Raw genomic sequence first — 25,387 nt, forward strand, 5'->3', positions numbered from 1 at the left:
CCCCCCCCCCTTTTTACTTATTTGTCTCGGAAATACATTGGCTAAAGAAATATAATCGTTATTGAACTTAAGTCTAAACCATATTCCTCGTGGGATCGACCTCAACCTACAAATTGGGTTTTTTACGTGATAACGATCGCTTATGCTTCTGAAAAGAGGTGTTATTTGAGCGTACCAACCAACTCGGGACCTATCAAGGAAATCTCACCAACGTCAAACCAACCTATAGGAGATCTACACCTCCTACCATAAAGAGCCTCAATGGGCCCATACTAATGCTTGAATCATAGCTATTATTGTAAGAAAACTAGATCTAAGGCAAATGATCATCCCAACTTCCCTTTAAGTCAATCACACAATCTCTCAACTATCTTCCAAAATATGAATAGTACACTCTACTGTCCCATAGGTTTGAGGATGAAAGGTCGTACTAAGCTTAACACGAGTGCCAAGGCTTTTTTGGAAAGATTTCCAAATCTGAGAAGTGAATTGAGTCCTATGATCGGAGATAATATACAAGGGAATTCCATGCAAGTTAACCATTTCCCTCAAATACAACTTATCATAGTCCTCCGCCGAATAAGAAACCTTAACGGGAATGAAATAAGCCAATCTCATGATACGATCTATTATAATCCAAATTGAGTCGTGTTGTCACTAGGTGGGGGTAAACTAACAATAAAGTCTATATTCAAATCTTCTCACTTCCAAGTAGGAATGCTAATATCTTGGGAAAAACCTCTTGGCTTTTGATGCTCAACTTTCACTTGTTGATAACTAGGACACTTAGCCACAAATTTTGCAATATCCTTCTTCATCCCATTCCACCAATAGAACTTCTGCAAGTCACGGTACATCTTAGTGGCTCCCGGGTGAATGGGATGTCGAGAACTATGGGCTTCTAAAAGATTTTCTAAATCAAGTCATCAACATTAGGAACACACATATGACCTTGATAATGAAGAACACCATCTCTCCCTTAAGAGAAAGCCTCAATGGACTTTTTAAGCACCGCTTCCTTCAACTCAACCAAAATCGGATCAAAACCTTGAGTGGCTTTCACATCTGATACAAAACACAATTATGAACCATTATGTACCATAATATAACTGTCATTGGAATCAACTAACTGAACACCCAATCGGGCCAATCTATGAATATCACGAACAAACTTATTTTTATCGTCCTCGTCACGAGCAACACTACCCATTAATAATAAACTAAGAACATCCGCCACCACATTCACCTTACCGTGGTGATAGAGAATACTCATGTCGTAGTCCTTTAGTAACTCAATCAACCTTCTTCGGTGAAGATTTAGATCTTTTTTATTGAACACATATTGCAAACTCTTGTGGTCGGTAAAAAGATCATCATGAACACCATATAAGTAATGCCTTTAAATCTTAAGGTAAACACAACCGTTGCTAGCTCCAAGTCATGGTAGGATACTAATTTTCATGAATTTTAAGTTGTCGTGAAGCATAATCAATAACCTTCCCATTTTGCATAAGGACACACCCTAGTCCAATCCTTGAAGCATCAGAATAAACAACAAACCCATTAGAGCCTTCTGGTAAAGTAAACAGTGGATCGGAGGTAATTGTATCTTAAAACTCTTGAAAACTCTTCCCACACGCTTCCAACCATAAGAATTTAAATTTCTTCTATGTCAATGCCATCAATAGAGAGGAAATCGAAGAAAACCCTTCAACAAACCTTCTATAATAACTAGTAAAACCCAAGAAACTTTGAATATCCAAAGGGGATAGAGGTCTAGGTCGACTCGTAACTGTATTTGTCTTCTTAGGATCTACCTCAATACCATTACTGGAAGCAACGTGACCAAGAAAAGCCATGTATCTTAACCAAAAGTCACATCTACTAAACTTTGCATAAAGTTGTTGGTCCTTAAGGATTTTCAACACAATCCTCAACTTATCGATGTGCTCATCCTCACTCCTTGAGTAAATCAAGATGTCATAGATAAACATAATCACAAACATATCAAGGTATTTTCTATACACCATATTCATCAAATCCATAAATGCAGCCAGAGAGTTAGTCAAACCAAACAACATTACCAAAAACACATAATGAACATACCGAGTCCGGAAAGGCATCATCAGAATGTCATCTTCCTTCACCCTTAATTGGTGATAACTCGACTGAAGGTCGATTTTAGAGAAGTAAATCGCTCCTTGGAGTTGATCAAAACAAATCATCTATCCTTGGAAGAGGATACTTATTCTTAATGGTAACCTTGTTCAATTGTAGGTAGTCAATACACATGTGAAGCGAACCATCCTTTTTACAAACAAGAAAAACTGGAGCACCCCATGGAATGATACTCAATCGGATGAAACGTGTATCCAACAAACCCTTCAATTGGTATTTCAATTCCTTAAGTTCTATCGAAGCCATACGGTAAGGAGGGATAGATATAGGTTGCATATCAAAGAGAAGGTCAATGTCAAAGTCTATTTTCCTTTCGGGAGAAGGCGAGTAAATCATCATGAAACACTTCTGGAAACTCATTTATAATGGAGACCTACTCAAGAATAGGGGTTTTGGAATCTGTATCCCTAACCCGAACAAGATGACATATGCAACCCTTAGAATACGTTTTTCTATCTTTAAGACAAGAAACAAACTGACCCTTAGGCATAGAATTTCCCTCTTTCTAATCTAGGACGAGTTTATTTGGAAATTGAAACTTGACCAATCGGGTTCTACAACCAATATATCCATACCAAGAATAACATCAAAATCTAACATATCAAGATCTACTAGATCAACATGAGTAACTCTATAGGATAAGGAGACGGAGTGATTTCTATAGACTCTCTTAGCCACAATAGATTCACCAACAAGCGTAGAGACAGAAAAAGGGTCTATCAACACATTCGAAAGAACATCAAACCTCCTAGCCACGTATGGCATCAGAAAAGTCAAGGTAGCACCGTGATTGAGAAAATCATAAACATCAAGATGAAAGACTTTCAATATATCGATAACAACATGAGTAGCTATTATAGACTACCCTCCACCTCAATGCCCTCTCGGTGCTAAGTCTAAATCATAACAAAATAGTTAAAAGCAAAATATCATTTTAACACAGGAAAGGCAAATATCAATACCAATTAACAATTTTGAGATCAAAACATAGAATAAGTCCTTAAATAGGATTCAACATAGATGAGAAAACTTTTCACCAATGTGATTTTATTTGTGAGAAATACCTTAAACAATCATGATTGTCATGATAAGTGAGAAGTCCTTTCACAATAGCATTGATACTTTCCTTTCAAAGCATCCTTAAATCATTTATAATAACTTCAGAAAAACATGCATAGCTTCATCGATTCATAATTCATAGAACATAACCTTCATCATGGGTTCTTAATCAAAAATCATGGATCATGCATGGGTCAACATAATTTCATCTAAACATCATGAATTATTATAGAATCGTGCATTAGAAGACTTAATCAACAACAATAAGCCATAATTGAATGAAACCCATGAGATTGATTTGAAACCCTAACATGAATCAATTGAAATTGAAGGGGAAACTTGAAAACCTTGGGACCCATGGAGGAAAGGACTCCATGGGTGAATACACATATACCTTGATGCTAGAAGCCCAAAAATAATGGAGGATTGGAGACTTGGATGAACCCTAGCTCTTCTTCTTCTTCCTTAAACTTGAGAGAATTTGGAGAGTGAATTTGGTCAAGTTTAGGGAATTTAGGAGAATGAGTTGAAAATGGGTAATTTGGGGCTGAAAACTTTTATATAGGGCTTAGGGTAAAAGTAAAAACGATGTAGTATAGGATTAAACTAATTAGCAAAAGACCTAAAACTCCCCTTTAAAAATAACTGTTGACTCGACCTATTGTTCCGACCTACGGACCGTACATCTTTCTATGGTCCATACTAGTCAATCATAGACCAAGTACTAGACCATGATTTCACCTATCTTTTGAAGGAACATTTCTATGGCTCGTAAGACTTTCTACGGTTCGTACAAACCAACTTTGCTTTCTACGGTTCGTAGATACCAACTTTGACCCTTAAAATTTCACTTAGTCTGGGACTCACCTACGAGACTTATCCACGACTTGTACAAGGAATGTCGGACCGTCCGGGTGAACCATACAAAGGGTACTAGGACTTTTTTTTAAAACCTTTATTCTCCTTCTTCCTACGGTTGTCATCTGCGGCTTGTAGAAGCTTCTATTCCGTCAATGGAACCCATAAAATTAGACTTCAGTCCAAAAAAAATATTTTCTTCCTTTTTCAAGTTCTGAGGTGTTAGAGGGCTATCACAAGGCAATTCATAAGCATTATGATCAATACATAATCTTTCATTTAACCCTCTTTTATTCATTAAGATTAATCAAGTAGAATAATAAATCCCTCACCTTATTTCCATTACTCCCAACACACAAACAATGAAGGGATTACACGAATTCTACTATATTACAAGGTTTAGGAGATCACTTGTCTTAAATCTAGAGGTGGGCATGGAATGGTATATATTGAATTACTATACCATATCAAAACTTTTATTACCATGGTTTTAGTATTATGACATTTGGTATGGTATAAGTTATATAGTATATATTTTAATGTTTTTTTATATTTGGTATGGTATTTAATATTTAGAAATAGCATACCAAAATATTGAATACCATACCGAAGTATATAGTTACATAAATAACATATATATATTAAAATACTAACAAATATGTAACATAGTATTAGTATAAACTAAATGTTTAGAAGTTAAAACTCCGACTACTCTATTTTGATTGAATGTATTTGAAATTTAATTGATTAACAAAAGGAGTTGTTTGTACTTTATTTTGAATAAATATTTCTACATGTGTAAAGTCTTAGTATGATACTAAATTATCGAAGTCATAAAACTCTATTATACAAGTATATATTAGTCGAAGTTGAACAAACAATGGTTACCAATTTACCATACCGTAGAATACATAACCGAACTTCAAAATACTTAACCATGCCAAATTAAATTGGTATGGCAATAGTTTAATGTTTTAAAAACCGAACACCGAAATTACGGTATTGAAACTTTCAAATACCGTATCGTACCATACCATGCCCACCCCTACTTAAATCAATAAATTAATCACTTCAAGAATTGAGTCTTCCCTTTCCGACCAATGTCTAAAGCCACACAATCTATAACAATCAAGTATTCACAATAAATTTATGAAAACAACAATACCCACATCAATTTATTTAATATATGAGTCAATCAACTCAAAACCCGATTTCACAAGAAAGTTTGAATTTGAAAATCAACAATTGAAAACATTACTCATGGTCTTAGGAACTCATTGCTGAAAATCATCTCAAAAATGGACTTAAAATCAGTTTAGAATCTCCATTTTAGTTTACACCTTGAGTACTTGAAAAACATTGTCATTTACCAATCAAAAATCCAAATTTTAATGTTAAAATCCATAAATAATCAAAGGAAAATGAAGTTTTAGGATCACAAAATCTTACCCAAATGATTCAACACAAGAAATTCTTCAAAAATCGCCTCCAGGGTTTCCCAAGATCAAAAATGGAAAATGGGGCTTAACCCCATAATTTCAGGTCTAAAACCTTCTCTGATGTCGCAAAAGTGGACTCAGGTTTACTTCAGCGGACTTCGCGAAAGCGGACTCTGCTTGCTTAAGTAGACCCCTTCGCAAAAGCGAAGCTCCTTTCACTTTCGCGAAGGTTTGCTTAAGCGGACTAACCTTCGCAAAAGTGAAGTCAGCAGACACCAAAAAATTTAGCCAACTTTGAAATCATCTAATAAACCTTCAGGATTCGTTCAGAACCTCGTACACAAAAACCATATATGCAAATCAATTATACTCGACGTTTAGACTCAATAGAACTGTTGAAATATGAATTTGGGGTCTCCTTGACCCGATATAAGTGAAACTGCAAGAAACTAACTTAACGCCTAAAAGGGCTAAAATAAGCTCGAGACCTCTCAAAAATTTGCGAGCTATTGCATAAGAGCAGGGGTTTTAACATGTATGCACCCAAATTGTGGGTTTCCCTTGTCATAAAAAAAAAGTCAACCAAGACCTCACCTAGGCCTAAAATCATCCCCCGATCCAACACAACTCTTAGAATTTTGATCCAAGCATTCGAACCCCGAATGTTGACCAAGGTCAACCCAAAGGCTAAATTTTTACAATTTCACAACTTAGGACCTCAAATTCTCAAAAAAGGCTCGGAACTAGAAATAGACAACTCTCACGGATCAAATTCCCCATTCTGGGACGGATGGAATTGACGGAATTTCATTTTGACACTTAGGACTCCAAAAGACACTAAAAACTATTATCTTAACAATATTAGTCTTTCAAACTCCAAACTTACAAAATTCTCAACTTTAAACACAAAGTTCGAAACCAACTTCCAAACTCAATCATAAAAGACTCGGGGTCAATATCGGGAGGGGAAAACGGTATATTTATAAAAGTTTCCAAAAATGACCGACCAGGTCAATACAATTAGTGTCAGCTATATATATCAATTCTGGCCTGTTGAATTTCAATATCGCAAAGAATGTTTCAGTTTAGTTCTAAAAATATTTTATCGATCACATCATATGTAACAACAATAATATAAAAAAGTCAATTTGAAGCATGTTAGTCATTACTTTTAAAGCCTCATTGATATGTCAGTAGCATGGTAGTCTTGTTCTCTAATATTAGAAAAACTAGCTAATTTACCCGCACTTTGCGCGGGTATAAATAATCTTTCTAAACTTTTGAATAACTTTTCCAATAATCAACTGTTATAAGAAAATAAATAAATTTTAGTAGGTTTTAAAAATATTTTCAACAGAAATTAAATGATTTGACATTATCACATATCTAAAAATTGTAAATATATATTGAATGATTAAAAATATCTTGAGATCTAATCATTTTTATCTTTTACATAATTTATCATAATATATGTTTGATGATATAATTGTGTTGTTTAAACTGAGTGATGTTTTTATGTAGCGATTAAACATAATTTTTTTCATTTTTTTGTACATGAAAAATATAGAATCTGATAATTTTATGGTTAGAATAACTCCTTGTGAAAAAAAAATATGTAAAAGTTTTCGATAATAAATATTAGTTATAAATAAGTTAAGACCATTAAAAATGTACACCACAACAACATAAATAATTTTTTTTAGAGATAATATACTTGTCTAAGGTCAAACGTTCACTACTTTTCGTTATTATTACTTTGTTACTCTAACAAAATTTATAGAAGGAGAAAAATTAATTTGAAACAACAACAAAATAATATTGTTGACCCTTTTAGAAATTCATTCTTTATTAAACAGCTTCTTTGAAGGCCTTCTAGATGCTTCATCAATGCAACTTTATGACTTTTTTAGAAATATATATGTATAAATGTTTCATTATGAAATTACAAGTAGATCAAAATATTGGATTCTAGACTCAAGTTAAAGAAATATTCTCGAACATTAAAAATTTAAAAATGAGTCTAACCTAGATAACTCAAATGCTCAGCAATAACTTGAGACATAAAGGACAACAAATCTATGTTAATAGACATATCTTTTGTAGCTTAAGATATTACTTTTATTTAGAGAAGATTTTGTTTCATATTCTTCAAATTAAGCTTGCCGAAAATAGTCATAACTCACACAAAAAATATTTAGAAGAGTTGAATGAGAAGGAAAAAAAGAAAAACATTAAAAGGACGAAAGTTTTGTCTAAGTGAGATCTAGTCACTAAAACAAACTATTAGTGGCGACTATTATCAGTATTAGCAGCGCCTAAGTTTGCCACTAAAATATTCTTTTAGTGGCGACTATTACAGGCATTGATAGCGACTAATGTTGCCACTAAAACATTCTTTTAGTGGCGACTGTTATAGGTATTAGTGGTTGTTAATCTTGTCACTAAAACAAACTATTAGTGGCGACTTAATAGGTATTAGCAGCGACTAATTTTGTCACAAAAACATTCTTTTAGTGGCGACTATTATAGGCATTAGCACCGACTAATGTGGCTACTAAAACATACTTTTAGTGGCTACTATTATATGTATTAGCAGTGACTAATGTTGCCACTAAAACATACTTTTAGCGGCGACTAATGTTGCCACTAAAACATTCATTTAGTGGCGGCTATTATAAGTATTCGCAGCGATTAATGTTGCCACTAAAACAACTTTTAGTGGCGACTTTTATAAGCATTAGCAGCGACGAATGTTGCCACTAAAACACTCTTTTAGTGGCAACTATTTAAGTATTAGTAGCGATTAATGTTGCCACTAAATCATACTTTTAGTGGCGACTATAAGAAGCATTAGCAACGACAAATGCTGCCACTAAATATTCTTTTAGTGTCGACTGTTATAGGTATTAGCGACGATTAATCTTGTCACTAAAACAAACTATTAGTAGCGACTATTATAGGTATTACCAACGACTTATGTTGCCACCAAAACATTCTTTTATATATATGTATAGTAGAATTACCCGCACCGCGCAAAAATTTAATGTTACGGAATTTATAAAATAATACTTATAACCTATTAGTCATTTAAAGTAAAACACTACAAAGGAAGTGATAATTATAACATCTTATCATTTATCCTTCAATCAATCATCTTTAATTTGATTTTATAATTTATCATTTTGCTTCCAGGAATCAAATGCATCAATCGGTAATATTAAATATTCTAATAAATAAATAATTGTTGGTGTAGAGATAAATAAATTGTAAAAAGTTAGAAAAAGTGAACAAATATTCTAAGTTTAACGTGTAGAAAGTTCAGCACTACCTTTTGTTTTACATATATCACTTTAAAGTTCCCATTTAAATGTATCATAAGTAATTATTAAAATGAAAATTAAAGGGGAAATGTATCATATTGGACAACAATTCAACTTATTATATATATACTTGAAAGGGAAAAATATTACACAAAACTATTCAGTTTGTTTGGGTATTTTTTTAAAATCAACATACCAAAGTGATGAAGTTCAATTTGAAACTACATTTCTAATTCAATCAGAGTGTCGAAAACACATCTATTACTTCAAAAAAAGTATCTACAACTTGCAGTAAACTTGAGAAATTTGTCCATACTTCATATTGAATATGAGCAATTAATTTATAGTGTAGTTATCTATTTCTTTGGGATTAAAAGATGTTGCAATCTAGTCATATTCCTCTATAGGTCATCCAGCACATCCTTGAACTTATGTCAAAAGTTTATTAATTTTTGTCTTATTTTCCTGGTTCATTTCGCACATCAAGGTGCGATAAAGTTTTTAAGATCTTTATGTGTTTACAATGACATACCAAATTTGAATTTTATCTTCAAGATATGGTAGTACAGATCTTTAAGGAATTCTTTTACTCTACTTTCAACAATTTTAGTAGAGAAAACTTGCATGAATACGCAATTAACGTGTGTTATTTAATATGTACTAACAAATACTTATAACAATAACTTTGAAGAAACATAAACAACAAAGTTTAAAAGATATACTCAAAAATAACAATCAATAAAATAAGCATAAATTAATTACTGTAAAAAAAAAATACTAGGAACTGTAATAATAGAATGAAACAACAGAAAGGAAAAAATCGAGCCCACTAAATGCATAGTGTACCCTTAAGAAAATATTCCCCTCTAGCACCCGAGGTTTAAATAAATAGATCCTCTCAGGATAGGATGATTCTATTCACCAGTGTATTGATACAAAAAACAATGGTGAAGTGAGTCACTCAGCAAAAGCAAAGTACACTAATATTTAATTGTGTAAAAGAAGAAGAAGAAGAAGAAGAAGTAGTTCAGAATTTTCGTTGTTTTAAAATGAGAGAAAATCCCTCTATTTATAAACTATAAAGGGTAGTGTGAACAAATATTTATTGTGCCTTATCAGAAAAGTCACAACTCTTTCGAAAAGGTCACAACCTTTCATAAAAGTCACAACATTTCATAAAAGTCGCAACTCTTCAAAAAAGTCACAACTCTTCAAAAAAAGGCGCAACTTTTCATAAAAGTCACAACTTTTAATGAAAGGGGAAGGCTAGTTTTGGAAATAAATAAATTAAAAGGGAATCCTAGATTCTGGTGGCGTCACGTAGGCGAGACTAAGGTTCTCTCTTATACATGATATATGATATGATATGATATGATGATTGTAAATAAATTAATTTTATTTTTTAAAATAGACATCAAATATAATATAAGTGCTTACTTAAGGCATAAGCACTCTAAACTTAAAACTTGGTCAAATTTTGATTACTGAAATCCAAATAATCTAGTTAAAACCAACATGGGTTGTGGTGCACTGGTGGGAGTGCTTCACCCTTAACCAGAGGTCTCGGGTTCGAGCCCAGGGTATGGAGAAAATCCTATGGAGAGCGTCACACCGGAATGGGCCCTACAGTGCGCGATTCAGATTTAGTCGGAGCTCCAATGTGGGCTCCGGACACCGGGTGGGAAACCAAAAAAATATATCTAGTTAAAGACAAACCATTTTCATCACACCCTTTATCATTATTGATTCTGGCTATAAAGTACTTTTTTGCCGCACAACTTCATACTTATTTTTCTCATCACACACAAAACCTCTCTCTCGTCACGATTGTTAAGGGAGTTTTTCTACAAATCTGTAGTAGCTATTTGTGTATAAAATGAGGATCCATTCTCGTCCTTCCTCATTTTCGACCAAAGGTTCTCTCGAAAAATCCTTCTTTTACTCATCCTTTTTTTTTCTGGTGTTTCTATTCGCGATTATACAACTTGTTTATTTTTATGTGATTTGCTTTTGTTTTGCTTGAATCTTATTGAGTGCACAAGTAAAATCGATTTTTTAGGGTGTGTTTGGTATGGAAGAATTTAAAATTTTTTCATGTTTTTGTTGGTCAAAAATACTTTTTCTAGAAATCAAGTACTGAAAATCATGAAAATGACTTCCCTGCAAGGAGTTCATTTATCCAACCCATAGTGGGGTGATTTAGCAGTCAAAGGGAGTGACATCATTGGTTCAAACATCAAACTAAGTGAATTATTCACAAATTTTGTGATAGAGTTTTCCGGTACTTGTTTTGATTAGAGATAACATGTGCCTAGAGATAGTCAACACACCACTGTTATTTCTGTTTGACCCTTACTATTTGTTTTTATTAAGGAGTAAATGGGTTGATAATTGATTGAACGAATATTATTAATGATAAGAGTCCCACATTAGCCTTTTAAAAATGGGAGCACCTTATTATATGAACTTGGACAATGTTCTCCTTATTAGCTAGGTTTAAGATGAATCGAACACCAATATATGTTCAACCCAAATGGATTGATGAATGAATTTACTCATTAAACACGAAGAAATTAAAAAACATAGAAAGAGCATAATAAAATACTAGTAATAAATTCTTATAAAGAAAATAAGGCAAGCTTTTAAACTTGTTCTTGAATCAGGGACAATACTTGTCTTCATCTAGGGTAAACAAGATATTTCGTCAAATGCCCACCTTACTATGCCTAAGAACAAAACAAAACTTTTATAAATAGAAAGAAAAAAGGGAAGATCATTAAATGAGGTTTGCGAGTATTATTGGGGAGAATGATATTTCCTAATAGGAATATTGCGAGTTTGTTCCCATCCTTAGAAACAAGTGGGCCTATTTGGTTTAAAATTTGTCCTTTTGATTTTTAGTTTTTTTGTGTGTGATGAAGAATTTCTCTGAGATAACGTGTGTCAAACATATATATATCCACTATGTGTTGTATATAAAGTAAATGATGTGGTTGTACTTGAATGTGAATTATGAAATTAGGAGAACAAAGCCGCCAAATTAGGAGCTCTGATAAGGATGATGTTATTGTTATATCCTCAGATTCTGATTACATTGGGAGCAGTGATGAAGGTATTCTATGTTACTTTTATTTTTTATGTAAATTTTTATATCATGCTAAGACTTTTTTCGCTGATGCATGATACCTATTGGCTGACCTAAGACAAAAGTTCATACACACAAATATGGATGTGCATTGAATACTTAATTGATCACGGTTAATTATGTGAGTGTTGGTTTAACCATCTATGCAGATGAAGTCCAAGCTAGTGGAGTTGTTGATATTGATTTAACTGTGGAAGCAGTTTGGCCCAATATAACACAAGGAAGGAAATCCTATAGACCAAAGGGTAAACATAGTATTAAAATAAATGAAGAGCCAGTAGAAGAAGATTGTGTAATGAATGATGTAGGAAAGGGTGGTGACCATGTATTGATGTGGCAAATATGGGAAGAAGAGAACAATAGGTGGATGGAAGAAAACCATACACTTTATCTGGACTTCAATAGTCAAAATGAGTTTATGAGTGAAACTGCTGAGCAGCCATCTGATTTGATCATTCCCTTGTTGAGGTACCAGAAAGAGTGGTTGGCTTGGGCGTTGAAGCAAGAAGAATCAACAGCTAGAGGTGGTATCCTTGCTGATGATATGGGGATGGGGAAGACTGTTCAAGCCATGGCTCTTGTGCTTGCTAAACGCGAAATAGGGCAAGCGATTTCTAATTCTAGTTTGCTCTCACCTTCCCCTTATGTGCTCCCAGCAGTGAAAGGAACCCTTGTTATATGTCCTGTTGTCGCTTTGATTCAATGGGTCAATGAGATTGACCGCTTTACCACTATAGGAAGCAACAAAGTTCTTATTTACCATGGTGCCAACAGGGAGAAAGATATCAACAGATTCGCAGAGTATGATTTTGTTATCACTACCTACTCCACAGTGGAGACTGAGTATAGGAAAAATATCATGATTTTGCACTCTATGAAGTGGAATCGTATTATTCTGGATGAGGTAATCATTGTGTAACTAGACCCACATGTTTGGTTTTGCTTGATATGCTTCACTTGAGGCAAGAGTCTATCTAAAAGAACCTCTCTACCTTCACAAGGTAGGGGTAAGGTTGTGTACACATGACCAACCACTCTACCATCACAAGGTAGCTAGGGGTAAGGCTATTGTATATTTGTTTTTTCTTACTGAGAAGTTTGTTCAAAGTTTACATTTATTGGTTTTGTGTGACATCTGTTAAACTTGTTGGTTTCCCTATATATTGTTTGTGTCTGATGAAAACCCTTCATCCATAATTTTCTAACGGATTACACTTTTGTGGCACAGGCCCATTGTGTGAAAGATATACGCAGCAACACTACAAGAGCTATTCTTGCGCTAGAATCTTCTTTTAAGTGGGCCTTAAGTGGTACTCCCCTCCAGAACCGTGTAGGAGAGTTGTACTCACTCGTAAGTTTTTTTTTTATTAATGTTCTTTTGTGGCTAACATAATTCACAACTTCATTCTCTGAAATAAATATATCCTTACTTTTGGACAGGTCCGTTTCTTGCAAATTAATCCTTACTCGTACTACTTTTGTAAAGATTGTGATTGCAGAGCTCTCAGCAATAGGTAGACTTAAAATCTTATTTTTTATCTTTGCACCTAACTTGGTTGGAGAGAGAAACATATAGCTGAAGATTTGTTTTATTTGGTCATTTTCACCAGAGATTTTGTCGTTAATGTTTCTTCCTTCAGTCTCTTTTTTATTTTTCACCTTTTTGAAATCTCTTGTTTATTCCCTTTTGTGTTTGTATTTATTTTAGCTCATTCATGTGCCCACATTGCCACCACAAATCTACTCGGCATTTTTGCTGGTGGAATAGAGTAAGTCATCAAATTGATATACTTATTTTGGTGCTTCATGTTATTTGTGATAAAAAAAAATTGTTGTTGCTGACACGGAGACGTTGATACATCTTATGTTTCTAGTATATTGCCTCACCCATACAATTTCAAGGAAATCAAGGGATTGGTAGAGATGCGATGGTTTTGTTGAAACACAAAATTTTAAAAACGATAATGCTAAGGCGTACTAAAAAGGGAAGGGCTGTTGATCTTGCACTTCCTCCAAGGATTGTAAGTTTTTTTTTTTCACATTAATGTACTGATAGAGTTGTTAATTTTTTTCTCCTCTTTAGCATGTTATTTATTTTTGCATTTAGGTTACCTTGCGCAAAGATTCTTTGGATGCTAACGAAGAAGACTACTACACATCACTGCGCGAAGAAAGTCGGGCAAAATTTAATGCGTATGCAATCTATTTTTGTCAGTACTTATGCAACTACTAGCTTACTTGTCTGAAAGTCATCTTTGTCTTTTTGTTGCTCTCCATTAGCTACTTATGGTTATGTTCACATTGAATTTGTTTTAACGACACAGATCATGGTCTTTTACTTTTATGTTGTTTTTTTCTGGTCTTTGGATTAAATTCTTTCATGGTATATGTTTCTTCTATTTGCCATGTGTTAAGTAATCCTGGAAAAATACAAACGTTCCTTTTCTTGAAAATCCTGAAAAATGTCTATTTTACACCGTTTTTCATGGAATATGCTCAACACTAGCTATTTCACCTTGTGAAATAGTAAATAATGAGAGCCAAAATAAGCAGTTCATTATTCTTCTTCTTATCACTACATTGTTTCTTCCTAACGTATTTTGGTGCAGATACATTCAAGATGGTACATTGATGAATAACTATTCTGACATTTTTGATCTACTCACACGCATGCGACAGGTATGGAGATCATGCTTTCAATCTGAATTCTTCTTAATTATGTATTGATACCTGGGATTACACTAGGAAAATTTTGGATTGGGGGGAAGCAGAGAATCGAAAAAAAGAAAAAGAAAGTCATGCTTATGGAGGAAGTTGCTTCCGCTGGGCTTCGAAATTAGCAGTGGTAAGAAGGCCAACCACATGGGGGGGCGAACCGAAAAACTTAGCTTTTCGGAGCGGACCAATCTTCCGTGCCGCCCCCCTCATAGTACGGAGTAGAAGATAGGATGTTAGTTGTTTCATGGTTCCCAACGGGACGTAGCTAACCCTTCTAAGATAACCAAGCGAGAAAAAAGGCGTATTCTAACCATGGAACAATCAATAATAAAACAGTATAATATTATTGTTGTTGTTGTCATAATATTCATTGTTATTCTTTCTATATGATGAAGTGTAATCTCTACCCATGAGAACCCCCTACCAAGGCGTCCGTCCGACAGTGATCCTTTCCTACTATGTTTCCTTTGTCAATCGAATCCACATGTCATATGATTTGGTGGTGGAGTTAGTTCCCATCCATATGTTTTTTGCAGATGTATTTACATCACTATATCACATTGAATTTAAGTTGGCGTAAAAGTGGATGCAATATTTGGATACCAAAATGGAAGTGCCTATTTTATATTTCTTATTTTTAATTTTTAATTCCACGAATGAAGAAGCACAACACAAGAACAAGAGCAAGAATTGACTTCATTAGTGTCTTGTGGCATCAACTTATTTGCTATTTTTAGCATGCCTTCGCTCTCTTGTTGGATCTCTTGAATTTCCTTAACAATTTTAGGTCCTTAAAGATATAAATAGTTCAAACTTCTTTGACTTCCTATAATCTATGCACAGTTCTACCTCAAAAGTAATAACTAGAAAAATTTTGCTTATATTTGATTGATTTTATTTTTTATACAGGCACTTGATCATCCTTACCTTGTGGAATACTCAAGTACTGTTGTGGATAGAAGTGGAAGCACAAATAATGTTGGTTATATTGAACAATCATGTGGTTTATGTCACGATCTAGTAGAAGATCCAATTGTGAGTTTCATCCTCTTCCCCTTCCCTAAGAAAAGAAATAAAAAGTATAAAAGAAAGGAATAAGTTCAGTCATAAGACTTGATACTTCACTAAAATTGGATTTGATGAAATTCCTATTTGCAGTACATTAATATTTTGTATATTATATGGTGGATATTTCAAATCTTAATATGGTCATATTTTTCCACACTTACACTTATGATGTCTTTTGAAAGGATATTTTGAATAGGTTTTTAATCCTTCCTTAAGTGCATGAGCTTCTGCAAATTCTTTTCCAGCACTTTTCGAAAGACCTCAATATTTTACTAGAAATGCTTTGAGGAATGTCTTTTAACACCTAAAAGGACTTCCATGAAACTTGTGGACTTGATGATTTAAATTCTCGTACCTCATTTCTTGACAAACTAAGAAATATGCTATGAATTCCTTTACTATTATTTTTTCATTCGAAGTTTATACCTACTTTCCTATTAAAATGTGCACCTCTTTTGATTATTGCAGGTTACTTCTTGCACACATGTCTTTTGCAAGTCATGTCTGATAAGTTTTTCTGCAGTTATGGGACAAATTTCATGTCCTTCATGTTCTAAATCATTTATAGTGGATTTCACCACAAATGATCAGAAAACTAAAGCAAATATCAAAGGGTTTAGGTCTTCAAGTATACTGAACAAAATTCGTCTTGATAATTTTCAGACAAGCACAAAAATAGAAGCTTTGGTATGCAATTACTTTCCAATCAATAACTATATCTTATCTTGTCTTTATAGTTTGCTTTATAGTTTTATTTTCTTCTCACAATGAGTGCAAGGGACTGCAATATTGCATCACTTGCAGGAACTAGATATATTTCCTAAGGGTCCCATACCATCACTTGAAAATGTTGCATCAAATACCACCTCCGCTTAATTGAGTGGAAACTAATTGAGGAATAATAAATTGTTGTTGTGGTCTCAATCTTATATATATCCTTTAAAATTATGGCTTAAACATGTATAATCTTATTCTTGTGAATATCTCTATTATGGTAGTAAGAGCATTCTCATTGCTTGTTTTATTGATTGAAGAGAGAAGAAATAAGGTTCATGATTGAAAGAGATGGTTCTGCAAAGGCAATTGTCTTCAGCCAATTCACATCATTTTTGGATCTGATACACTATTCGCTACAAAAGGTAAGACATATTTTCTTTATCCCCTTCGTACCTACCCCTATTGTTGCCATCAGTAGTAACAACAAAAACATGTCTTGTGTGCATTTGGCAGTCGGGCATCAGCTGTGTTCAATTAGATGGATCCATGACTATCACTGCAAGAGATTCTGCAATTGCAAAATTTACAAACGATCCAGATTGCATTATATTTCTTATGAGCTTGAAAGCCGGAGGTCTTGCACTGAATCTTACAGTAGCATCACAAGTAAGATTTTCCTTTCCTCTCTTTGTCAATGCATATTCTTCATTTCATGTCAAATACCATGGGTTTGACTCTATTGTTGGATTCCTTCGTCTTTTCAGGTTAAAATTACTTATTTTGTTTGGGATGTGTTCACTTCATCTCTGTTCAGATTAAGAATAGATACAATTTGAACTTGTAATATTTCATTGAACCTAGACTACATTCCTTGATGTGCCACTCTAATCTTGCCATTTGCTAGGTTTTCTTGATGGATCCTTGGTGGAATGCTGCCGTGGAGAGGCAAGCCCAAGATAGAATCCATCGAATAGGGCAGTATAAGCCTATCAGGTACGTGTTTGTGTTTCTTCAACCAACTTTACCAGTGAAGAGAGTTTATTGTTATTTTCTAATTTCTAGGATTGTGAGATTTGTGATTGAGAATACAATCGAGGAGAGGATCTTAGAGTTGCAAGAGAAGAAGAAATTACTTTTTGAAGGGTAAGTTTCTGCCAAGTTCATTGTGCTAGTTGCATGTGAGTTAAGAGAAAATAATTTGACGACTTGAAACTATATATCATTTTGATATGTTTCTCTTCAGAAATGATATCAAGATAAATTAAGAGAATCGATTGTTTTTTTATGTCCTCTAGAATATATAATATTGGTCTAAGATGAGCTTTAAATGGAGCGATATAGTCAACTATTTTTAGTTGTCTAGATATTTACAACTAAAAATTAAGACATTTGGGCTAGGGATTGAAGTAGGGTCATGCATTGTTTTATCTTCTTTTATTTTCTTAAAAAAGGGAACATGACCATACATGGAGAGCTTAAATAGGTATTTTATGGTTTGTCATTCATATAATTTATTTATATGTCACAACAATAAACACTTAAATGTTTTTGCCCTCAAATGTGATTTAAACATATACTATCATTGGCGTATTTTGTTTTACACTTGGCTTTCGATCTCCCTCCTTTACTTTGACACTCCTCCCTTCTCTCTTTGGTGTGTGAATTGCCCGATATTGATTTATTTTTTTGCAGGACGGTGGGTGGCGCTTCTGAGGCCTTGGGGAAACTAACAGAGGAAGACTTGAAGTTCTTATTTGAAACCTAAATCAAATTTTGTTCTGTTACTAGGTTTAGCGAGAAAGATCATTCGATTTTTGTTTAGTTTCTTTCTCGAATCTCGTCCCTAGTATTGTTGTTTTTGCAAAGTAGGAAAGTCAATACTCTTGTTGTTAGTTTTACATCAACATTTAACTTTATCGTCATTTGTTGGAATGTTAATTATTATTCAAGCTACCTCCAGAAGACACTCTTAAGTGCAATTCCAAATTAGCAAGCATGTCAAATGCCTCTGATTAATTAGCTACTTACATCTTTGTCGAATTTGGTCATTATAATATTTGTTTTATTAGGTATGACAACACGTGTATCTTATATTCATATCTTAACGTGCTCATTTTAGAGATACTTTGAGTGATAGATGCCCAACATTTACTAAAATATAATATTGTTGGTCTTATATCTATTTTAAATTTGACCACGACCAGGACGAACTCGTATCAGCTTTGATGATTCCAACAGGTCTGAACATGTTTTATAATTGATTTGCATATTTGAATTTTTTTCTTGGAGGTTCCGAATGAGTTTCAGATGCTCGAGTTTCTTGTTAAATTTGAAGTTAAGATGCCAATTGGCTGCAGCGGGACGCCAGGTTCTTCGCAGGTGTGCTTCAGTGATTTTAAGCTTCAAATCCATCTAACTTGATTTTTTCAATGAATGCTTACATACAAGAGAACTAGGACCTAAAATCCCCTCAATTAGCATCATAACACAACAATTATTCATGAATTTGAGTTCACTGAGTTGATAAAACACCAACTTATCAAGAGTACATAGAAACATCTAGTGCATAATTGTTAATAAAGTAACGAGTAGAACAGAGAAAAAATATTGAAGGAAAAGAAAACTTCTTATTGCTGGAGATGCATAAACCAACTTACAATAGGACTCTTAAATAGATAACCAAGCAACAAACTACCTTCTAGGACTCCTAAAGAAAAGAAAGTAACTTAACCACAAACAATAACTGAAACCTAAAAGCTAGGACCAGCTAAATAAATAGTAAAGCCATATAAGAGAATGAATCGATTATCTATTAGCTTGCATTGTACGGTATACAAAAACTATACACTACATCAAAAATGATCTTTAGCGACAATTAATTAATGGAAATAGCTCAACTGCCGCTATATATATATATATATATATAATTTTAGCGACAATTAGCACTCTTTGTATATGTCCCTAAAGACTTTAGCGACATTGAATCTAAAAGTTGCTTTTGTTGTAGTGATACCCAATTGATACAGAGAGTCCTAATACATACAAAGTCTATACATAAACTATAGGAGATAAAATAGAATTAATAAAGTGATTGAGATAAACTATAATTCTAGAAACTAGAAAACAACTAGAACTAGAATAAGCTGAAAAACAGGAAGAAAATATTTAGTTGTTATTACTAAACACGTTAAAAACATGTTTAAAGTAAGTGTCTCCACTAGCAACTGTAACATACAATTAACAACTTGTAACATCTCGCAATTTGAAATAACTAGGAAGAAGCTAATATTTGGAAATAGTCATTTTTGGAAAGAATAAAAGTCTAGAAATTTTTTTAAGTTAGAATAAGTTGAGTTTTGGCCAACTTAAAACAGCCATAAATTCTAGCTCAGTATGATTTAGAGGTACTTCCAGATATGGTAGGAAATCTCTTGGAATTATCTTTCCAACGCCGCTGATTTTGCGCGATTCCGAGTTCGTATGAGTGAGTTATGCCCTTTGGAAGTTGGGTAGTTGGAATAAGGAAAGTCCAATCCGGATTTTGAGAGGGTAGTCTGGTCTTTTCCTTGCCCAATTATTTTATTTCGTTTTTGGTAATTAAGTTAGGGTCTAATCAGAATTAGATCAGTTTAGCTTTTACCAAAATACCCTAGGGCTTGGAGAAAAGAGAAAATAAGAGGAGAAAGCAGAAGAGAAGCAAGTTTCGTCAAGATCGTCGAGTTTAGCTTGTGGATTTCGTCGGGGGTGATCCCTTCAAGGTATGTGAGATCACATAGCATTGGGTTAGTTCACCCACGTGCCAATCATGATTCAATTTTAGCGAAGTTATTAGATTTGAAAGTAAATCCTTGAGGTCTTGATGAAATTCGTTGAATTCTTGTGGGTTGTGTTGATTGGAGTTTTCTTGAGATTGATTCATGCTATTAGTTGTGTTTTTCGAGTAGAATATGATGTATATTGAGGGTATTGATGATTCTAAGTGTTTGGAGAAAGAACCAATCAAGTTTAGAGGGTTAAGAGTTGAAAAACGAAGGAAAAAATTCGTAAAAATCTAGGTAAGGGGGTTAGGGCGCCGCGCCTCTCAGCGCGACCCAAAACAGTCTCTAAAGTTTGGGTCTTGGGGCACCGCGCCAGCCAGAGCGCCNATAGCATTGGGTTAGTTCACCCACGTGCCAATCATGATTCAATTTTAGCGAAGTTATTAGATTTGAAAGTAAATCCTTGAGGTCTTGATGAAATTCGTTGAATTCTTGTGGGTTGTGTTGATTGGAGTTTTCTTGAGATTGATTCATGCTATTAGTTGTGTTTTTCGAGTAGAATATGATGTATATTGAGGGTATTGATGATTCTAAGTGTTTGGAGAAAGAACCAATCAAGTTTAGAGGGTTTAGAGTTGAAAAACGAAGGAAAAAATTCGTAAAAATCTAGGTAAGGGGGTTGGGGCGCCGCGCCTCTCAGCGCGCCCCAAAACAGTCTCTAAAGTTTGGGTCTTGGGGTACCGCGCCAGCCAGAGTGCCCCACCCAGCTCTCTGAAGTTTCAAGGCTAGCGCCCCGCGCCTCTCAGAGTGTCAGGGATGCCAATTCTTCCCATTCGTCCCCCATCTTTTCGTACTAGTTCCTTAGCAATGTACCTATGTTTCCTAGTTGATTCCAACACTCTTAGGTACATCTAAACATCATAAAATCATCCATAAAGATGAGATCATGAACCTTGAATCCATAATCCAATTCAAGGAAAGTTAAGATCAAAGTCAAGAGATGTTCTTAGAGTTTTTCAAAAGTCTTTCTAAATGTTTTAACTTTGTATTAAGACTTAAATTTCAAGTTGAGTAAAGATTAAAGAGTAAAGTTTGAAGTTCATTTCTTCAAAAGTACATGAGGACTATGTATTCCCAAAGGGTTTAAAAAGTTTTTACATTTAAACAAGAAAGGAAACCTCGATTTCCAAAGTGCCTTCGGGCTAGTTTTCAGAAAAGAGTAATCGCTTTCTAAATGAAGCAAGAGAGGAAACTTTGATTTCCAAGATAGCCTTTGAGCTAAGTTTTTTAGCACTAATCTCAAATCATAGAAAGAAGTATATTTTTAAACATAAGAACTAATATTATAATTTTGGGAGTAGTATTGAGCACCGATATGGGGGAGAGTTCAGACAACTCACAACCCCCATAAACCATGTAGCCATCATGGATAGAAACGGGTCATACTTTTCAAATGATTCCTTTAGTGCTTTTTAGCATAGACTAGTGGATCCACTTAGTAGTTCAGGTTCTATACTCTCGGCAAGGTACAGGACGGCCCTGGCAGCGTGAGGTAAAATGTTGTAGCATAACAATAGCTCTTACGTGATGGTTGTCGGTTAGAGAAACTCCCACATAAGTAATTGTATTCTTAAATAGACAGTTTATTGTATTTTTACATACATTTCAGAGTTATATGTATCTTTGCATACACACAGAGTTGACATCATGTTTTAAACAGCTTTTTTTTATATTGCACTTGTTTTAAACTGATTTATATTGAAATGAGTTCAGTTATGTTGGGTTGAGTTGAGCCAGGTAAGTTCTTCAGATTCTTTTCAAGCTTATGTTGTGTTTAGCATTCCAACTCGCATACTCGTACATTCAATGTACTTATGCCAGTTGGCTTGCATATTATTATGATGCAGAAACAGGTAAGTAGGATCGGCATCCGGTGCATCGTTGATCCAGTGAGCACTCCAGAGTCAGGTTGTGAGCCTCCTTGCATTCCGGAGGACTCCTTTTATTGCTTTCAGTTACTTTGTTAGTTCATTAGGATGTCGTGGGGTTTGTCCCGACATCCATCTCAGTTGTTTTAGAGGCTTCATAGACAGTTAGATGTTAGTTCTTTAGTCTTTTCATTAACTTTATCATTTCATATGTTAAGACCTGAGTTGCCATTTTGGCCAAGTTGAATGTTTAACTTTTAAGCATTCTGAGTATTTTATTATTTAAGTGAGTATAGTGCTTTTTATCATTATAAATATGCATAGAGTCTTCTGCTGAGTTAAGTAAGCCTTGCCAAGGGTTCGCTTGGGGCCAACAATGGTTCTCGAGTGCCAGTCCCGCCCAGGGTGTAGGCTCAGGGGGTGACAAACTTGGTATCAGAGCACAGAGTTCAAAAGTCCTAGGGAGTCTATGAAGTCGTGTCTATAGAGTCCATGTTATCGGTGTGAAGCCCGCCACATCTATAATTAGGGGGCTGCAACACTTAGGAAATTTTCTCACTTCTTTCACACTCATTTTGTGCGTTAGAGTTTGATCTCTAAAAAGTTTCCTTCTAATTCGTGTTTGCGCATGTTTTCAGATAATCATACCTCCACGAAGAGGTGTCCGAGGTCGTCCTGCTAGACGTAATGTTGAGGAACAAGAGTTACCAAATGCACCTGAAGTGCAACCGCAAGGAGAAGTTACCTATGCTAAGTTCCAAGAGGCTATCCGGACGTTGAGCCAAGTTGTGACCAACCAAGCTGGGCAACAAAGAGGAGCTAGATAGGAAGTGGCTGATACTTCTAGGATTCGAGAGTTCTTGAGGATGAATCCTCCAAGTTTCACAGGATCAAGCACTATAGAGGATCCGGAGAATTTTATTGAAGAAATAAAGAAGGTATTTAAGGTTATGCATGTTGTCGATGCTGAGCAAGTTGAACTAGCTGCATATCAACTGAAGAATGTTGCTAGGATTGATTTGATCAGTGGAAAGAGGGTAGAGCTGAGGATGCACCACCTGCGAGTTAGGCTTGTTTTGAGAAGGCTTTCTTAGGATGTTTCTTTCCCCGAAAACTAAAAGAGGCTAAGGTACAAGAGTTCCTCACACTTAAGCAAGATTCTTTGAGTGTTCATGAGTATGGATTGAAGGTCACCCAACTGTCCCGTATGCTCCTGAGATGGTTGCGGACATGAGGAGTAGAATGAGTTTGTTTGTTGTTGGGCTGTCTCATCTATCGAGTAAGGAAGGTAGGGTTGCATTGCTAATAGGTGACATGGATATCTAAGGGATAATGGTATGTGTGTAACAGGTTGAGGAAGACAAGGAACGAATTCGGACAGCAGAAAAGTAATGCCAACCGGTCATCTTTCCAACAGAAATAGAAGGGACATGCTCCATCATCTGATAGTGCACCTACACCTAAGAAAAAAGGTAAGTACAATAGTCAGAATTTCAGAGCTAAACCTGTTTATTCTCAGGGTAGCATTGCGCAAGGGGGTAGCAAGCCTCATGAATGCGCTAAGTGTGGTAGGAACAACTCAGGTACATGTCGTGAAGGCTCCACTGGTTGTTTCAAGTGTGGTCAAAATGATCATTCCATGTGAGAATGTCCAAAGAACAAGTAGGGTAATGGTAATGGGGGCAATAGAGCCCAGTCTTCATCAATTGCTCCACCAGACAGAGTTGCACCTAGAGGGGCTACTTCCGGTACTGACGGAGGAACAAACCGCTTGTATGCTATCAATAGTCACCAAGAGCAAGAGGATTCTCCATATGTTGTCACTGGTATGATCCAAGTCTTTGACTTTACTGTTTAAGCTTTGCTAGACCTAGGAGCGAGTTTGTCTTTTGTAATTCCATATGTCGCTATGAATTTTGATGTTATTCATGAGAAACTTAGTGAACCATTCAGTGTTTCTACACATGCTGGTAAGTGCATTCTAGCAGAGAGAGTCTATCGTGATTGTCCCGTTTCTGTCAATCACAAGAGTACCATGGCTGATCTAATTGAGTTAGACATGGTAGATTTTGATGTCATTATTGGTATGGACTGGCTTCATGCCTGTTATGCCTCAGTTGATTGTAGAACTCGAGTTGTCAAGTTTCAATTTCCAAATGGGCCAGTCTTAGAGTGGAAAAGTAGTTCAGCAGTGCCTAAGGGTTGTTTCATTTCGTACCTTAAGGCAAGGAAGTTATTTTCTAAGGGGTGTGTCTATCACTTAGTCCGAGTTAAAGACTCTAGTGTTGAGATAGCTCATATCCAGTCAGTTCCAGTAGTAAAAGATTTTCCTGAAATCTTTCCTGATGATCTTTTCAGAGTCTCTCCTGAGAGAGAGATAGACTTTCGTATAGACATTCTCTGAGATACTCGTCCTATATCTATTCTTCCATATAGAATGGCACCAACAGAGTTGAAAGAGCATAAAGAGCAGTTAAAAGATCTCCTTGATAAGGGCTTTATTTGACCAAGTGTCTCACCTTGGGCGCTCCAATCTTATTTGTAAGAAAGAAAGATGGCTCCCTTAGGATATGTATAGATTACCGCCAATTGAACAAGGTAATCATCAAGAATAAGTATCATCTTCCGAGAATTGATGATCTTTTTTATCAACTTTAGGGTGCCACTTGTTTCTCTAAGAGTGATCTCATATCTGGCTACCATCAGTTGAAAGTAAGGGAATATGATATTCCCAAGACAGCACTCAGGACACGTTAAGGTCATTATGAGTTTTTTGTCATGTCCTTTGGTTTGACCAATGCGCCTGCAGCATTCGTAGACCTTATGAATAGGGTATTCAAACCTTATTTAGATATGTTTGTTATCACCTTCGTTGATGACATACTAATTTATTCAAGGAATGAAGAAGATCATGCTAGTCATCTCATAATAGTTCTCCAAACTTTGAAAGATAGAGAGTTGTATGCCAAGTTCTCTAAGTGTGAGTTTTGGCTTGAATCTGTGGCATTCTTAGGCCACATTGTGTCTGGAGAAGGAATTAAAGTTGATACCCAGAATATTGAGGCAGTGCAGAATTGGCCTAGACCCACATCTCCAACTGATATTAGGAGTTTCTTGGGATTAGCTGGCTATTATAGAAGGCTCGTATAGGAGTTCTCATCTATTTCATCCCCTTTGACCAAGTTAACTCAGAAAACAA

The 25,387-nt window shown here is 35.0% G+C and overlaps 1 protein-coding gene and 1 pseudogene across 1 annotated transcript; both read left to right on the plus strand.

Moving 5' to 3' along the window:
- The window catches only part of LOC125843068 (F-box/FBD/LRR-repeat protein At1g13570-like), a 214,622-nt pseudogene that overhangs the window by 111,158 nt on the left and 78,077 nt on the right, over nucleotides 1-25,387 (plus strand).
- On the plus strand, nucleotides 12,205-18,267 carry LOC125842294 (ATP-dependent helicase rhp16-like). The gene is made up of 15 exons (XM_049521571.1): nucleotides 12,205-12,622; nucleotides 12,656-12,903; nucleotides 13,228-13,350; nucleotides 13,440-13,513; nucleotides 13,708-13,768; nucleotides 13,874-14,020; nucleotides 14,107-14,192; nucleotides 14,609-14,678; nucleotides 15,627-15,752; nucleotides 16,254-16,472; nucleotides 16,820-16,924; nucleotides 17,016-17,168; nucleotides 17,407-17,495; nucleotides 17,565-17,645; nucleotides 18,195-18,267. Exons 1-15 carry the CDS (start codon nucleotides 12,295-12,297, stop codon nucleotides 18,265-18,267), a joined length of 1,983 nt encoding a protein of 660 aa, XP_049377528.1. The 5' UTR covers nucleotides 12,205-12,294.

The sequence above is a fragment of the Solanum stenotomum genome, chromosome 10, assembly GCF_019186545.1.
Source record: "Solanum stenotomum isolate F172 chromosome 10, ASM1918654v1, whole genome shotgun sequence".
Lineage (NCBI taxonomy): Eukaryota > Viridiplantae > Streptophyta > Magnoliopsida > Solanales > Solanaceae > Solanum > Solanum stenotomum.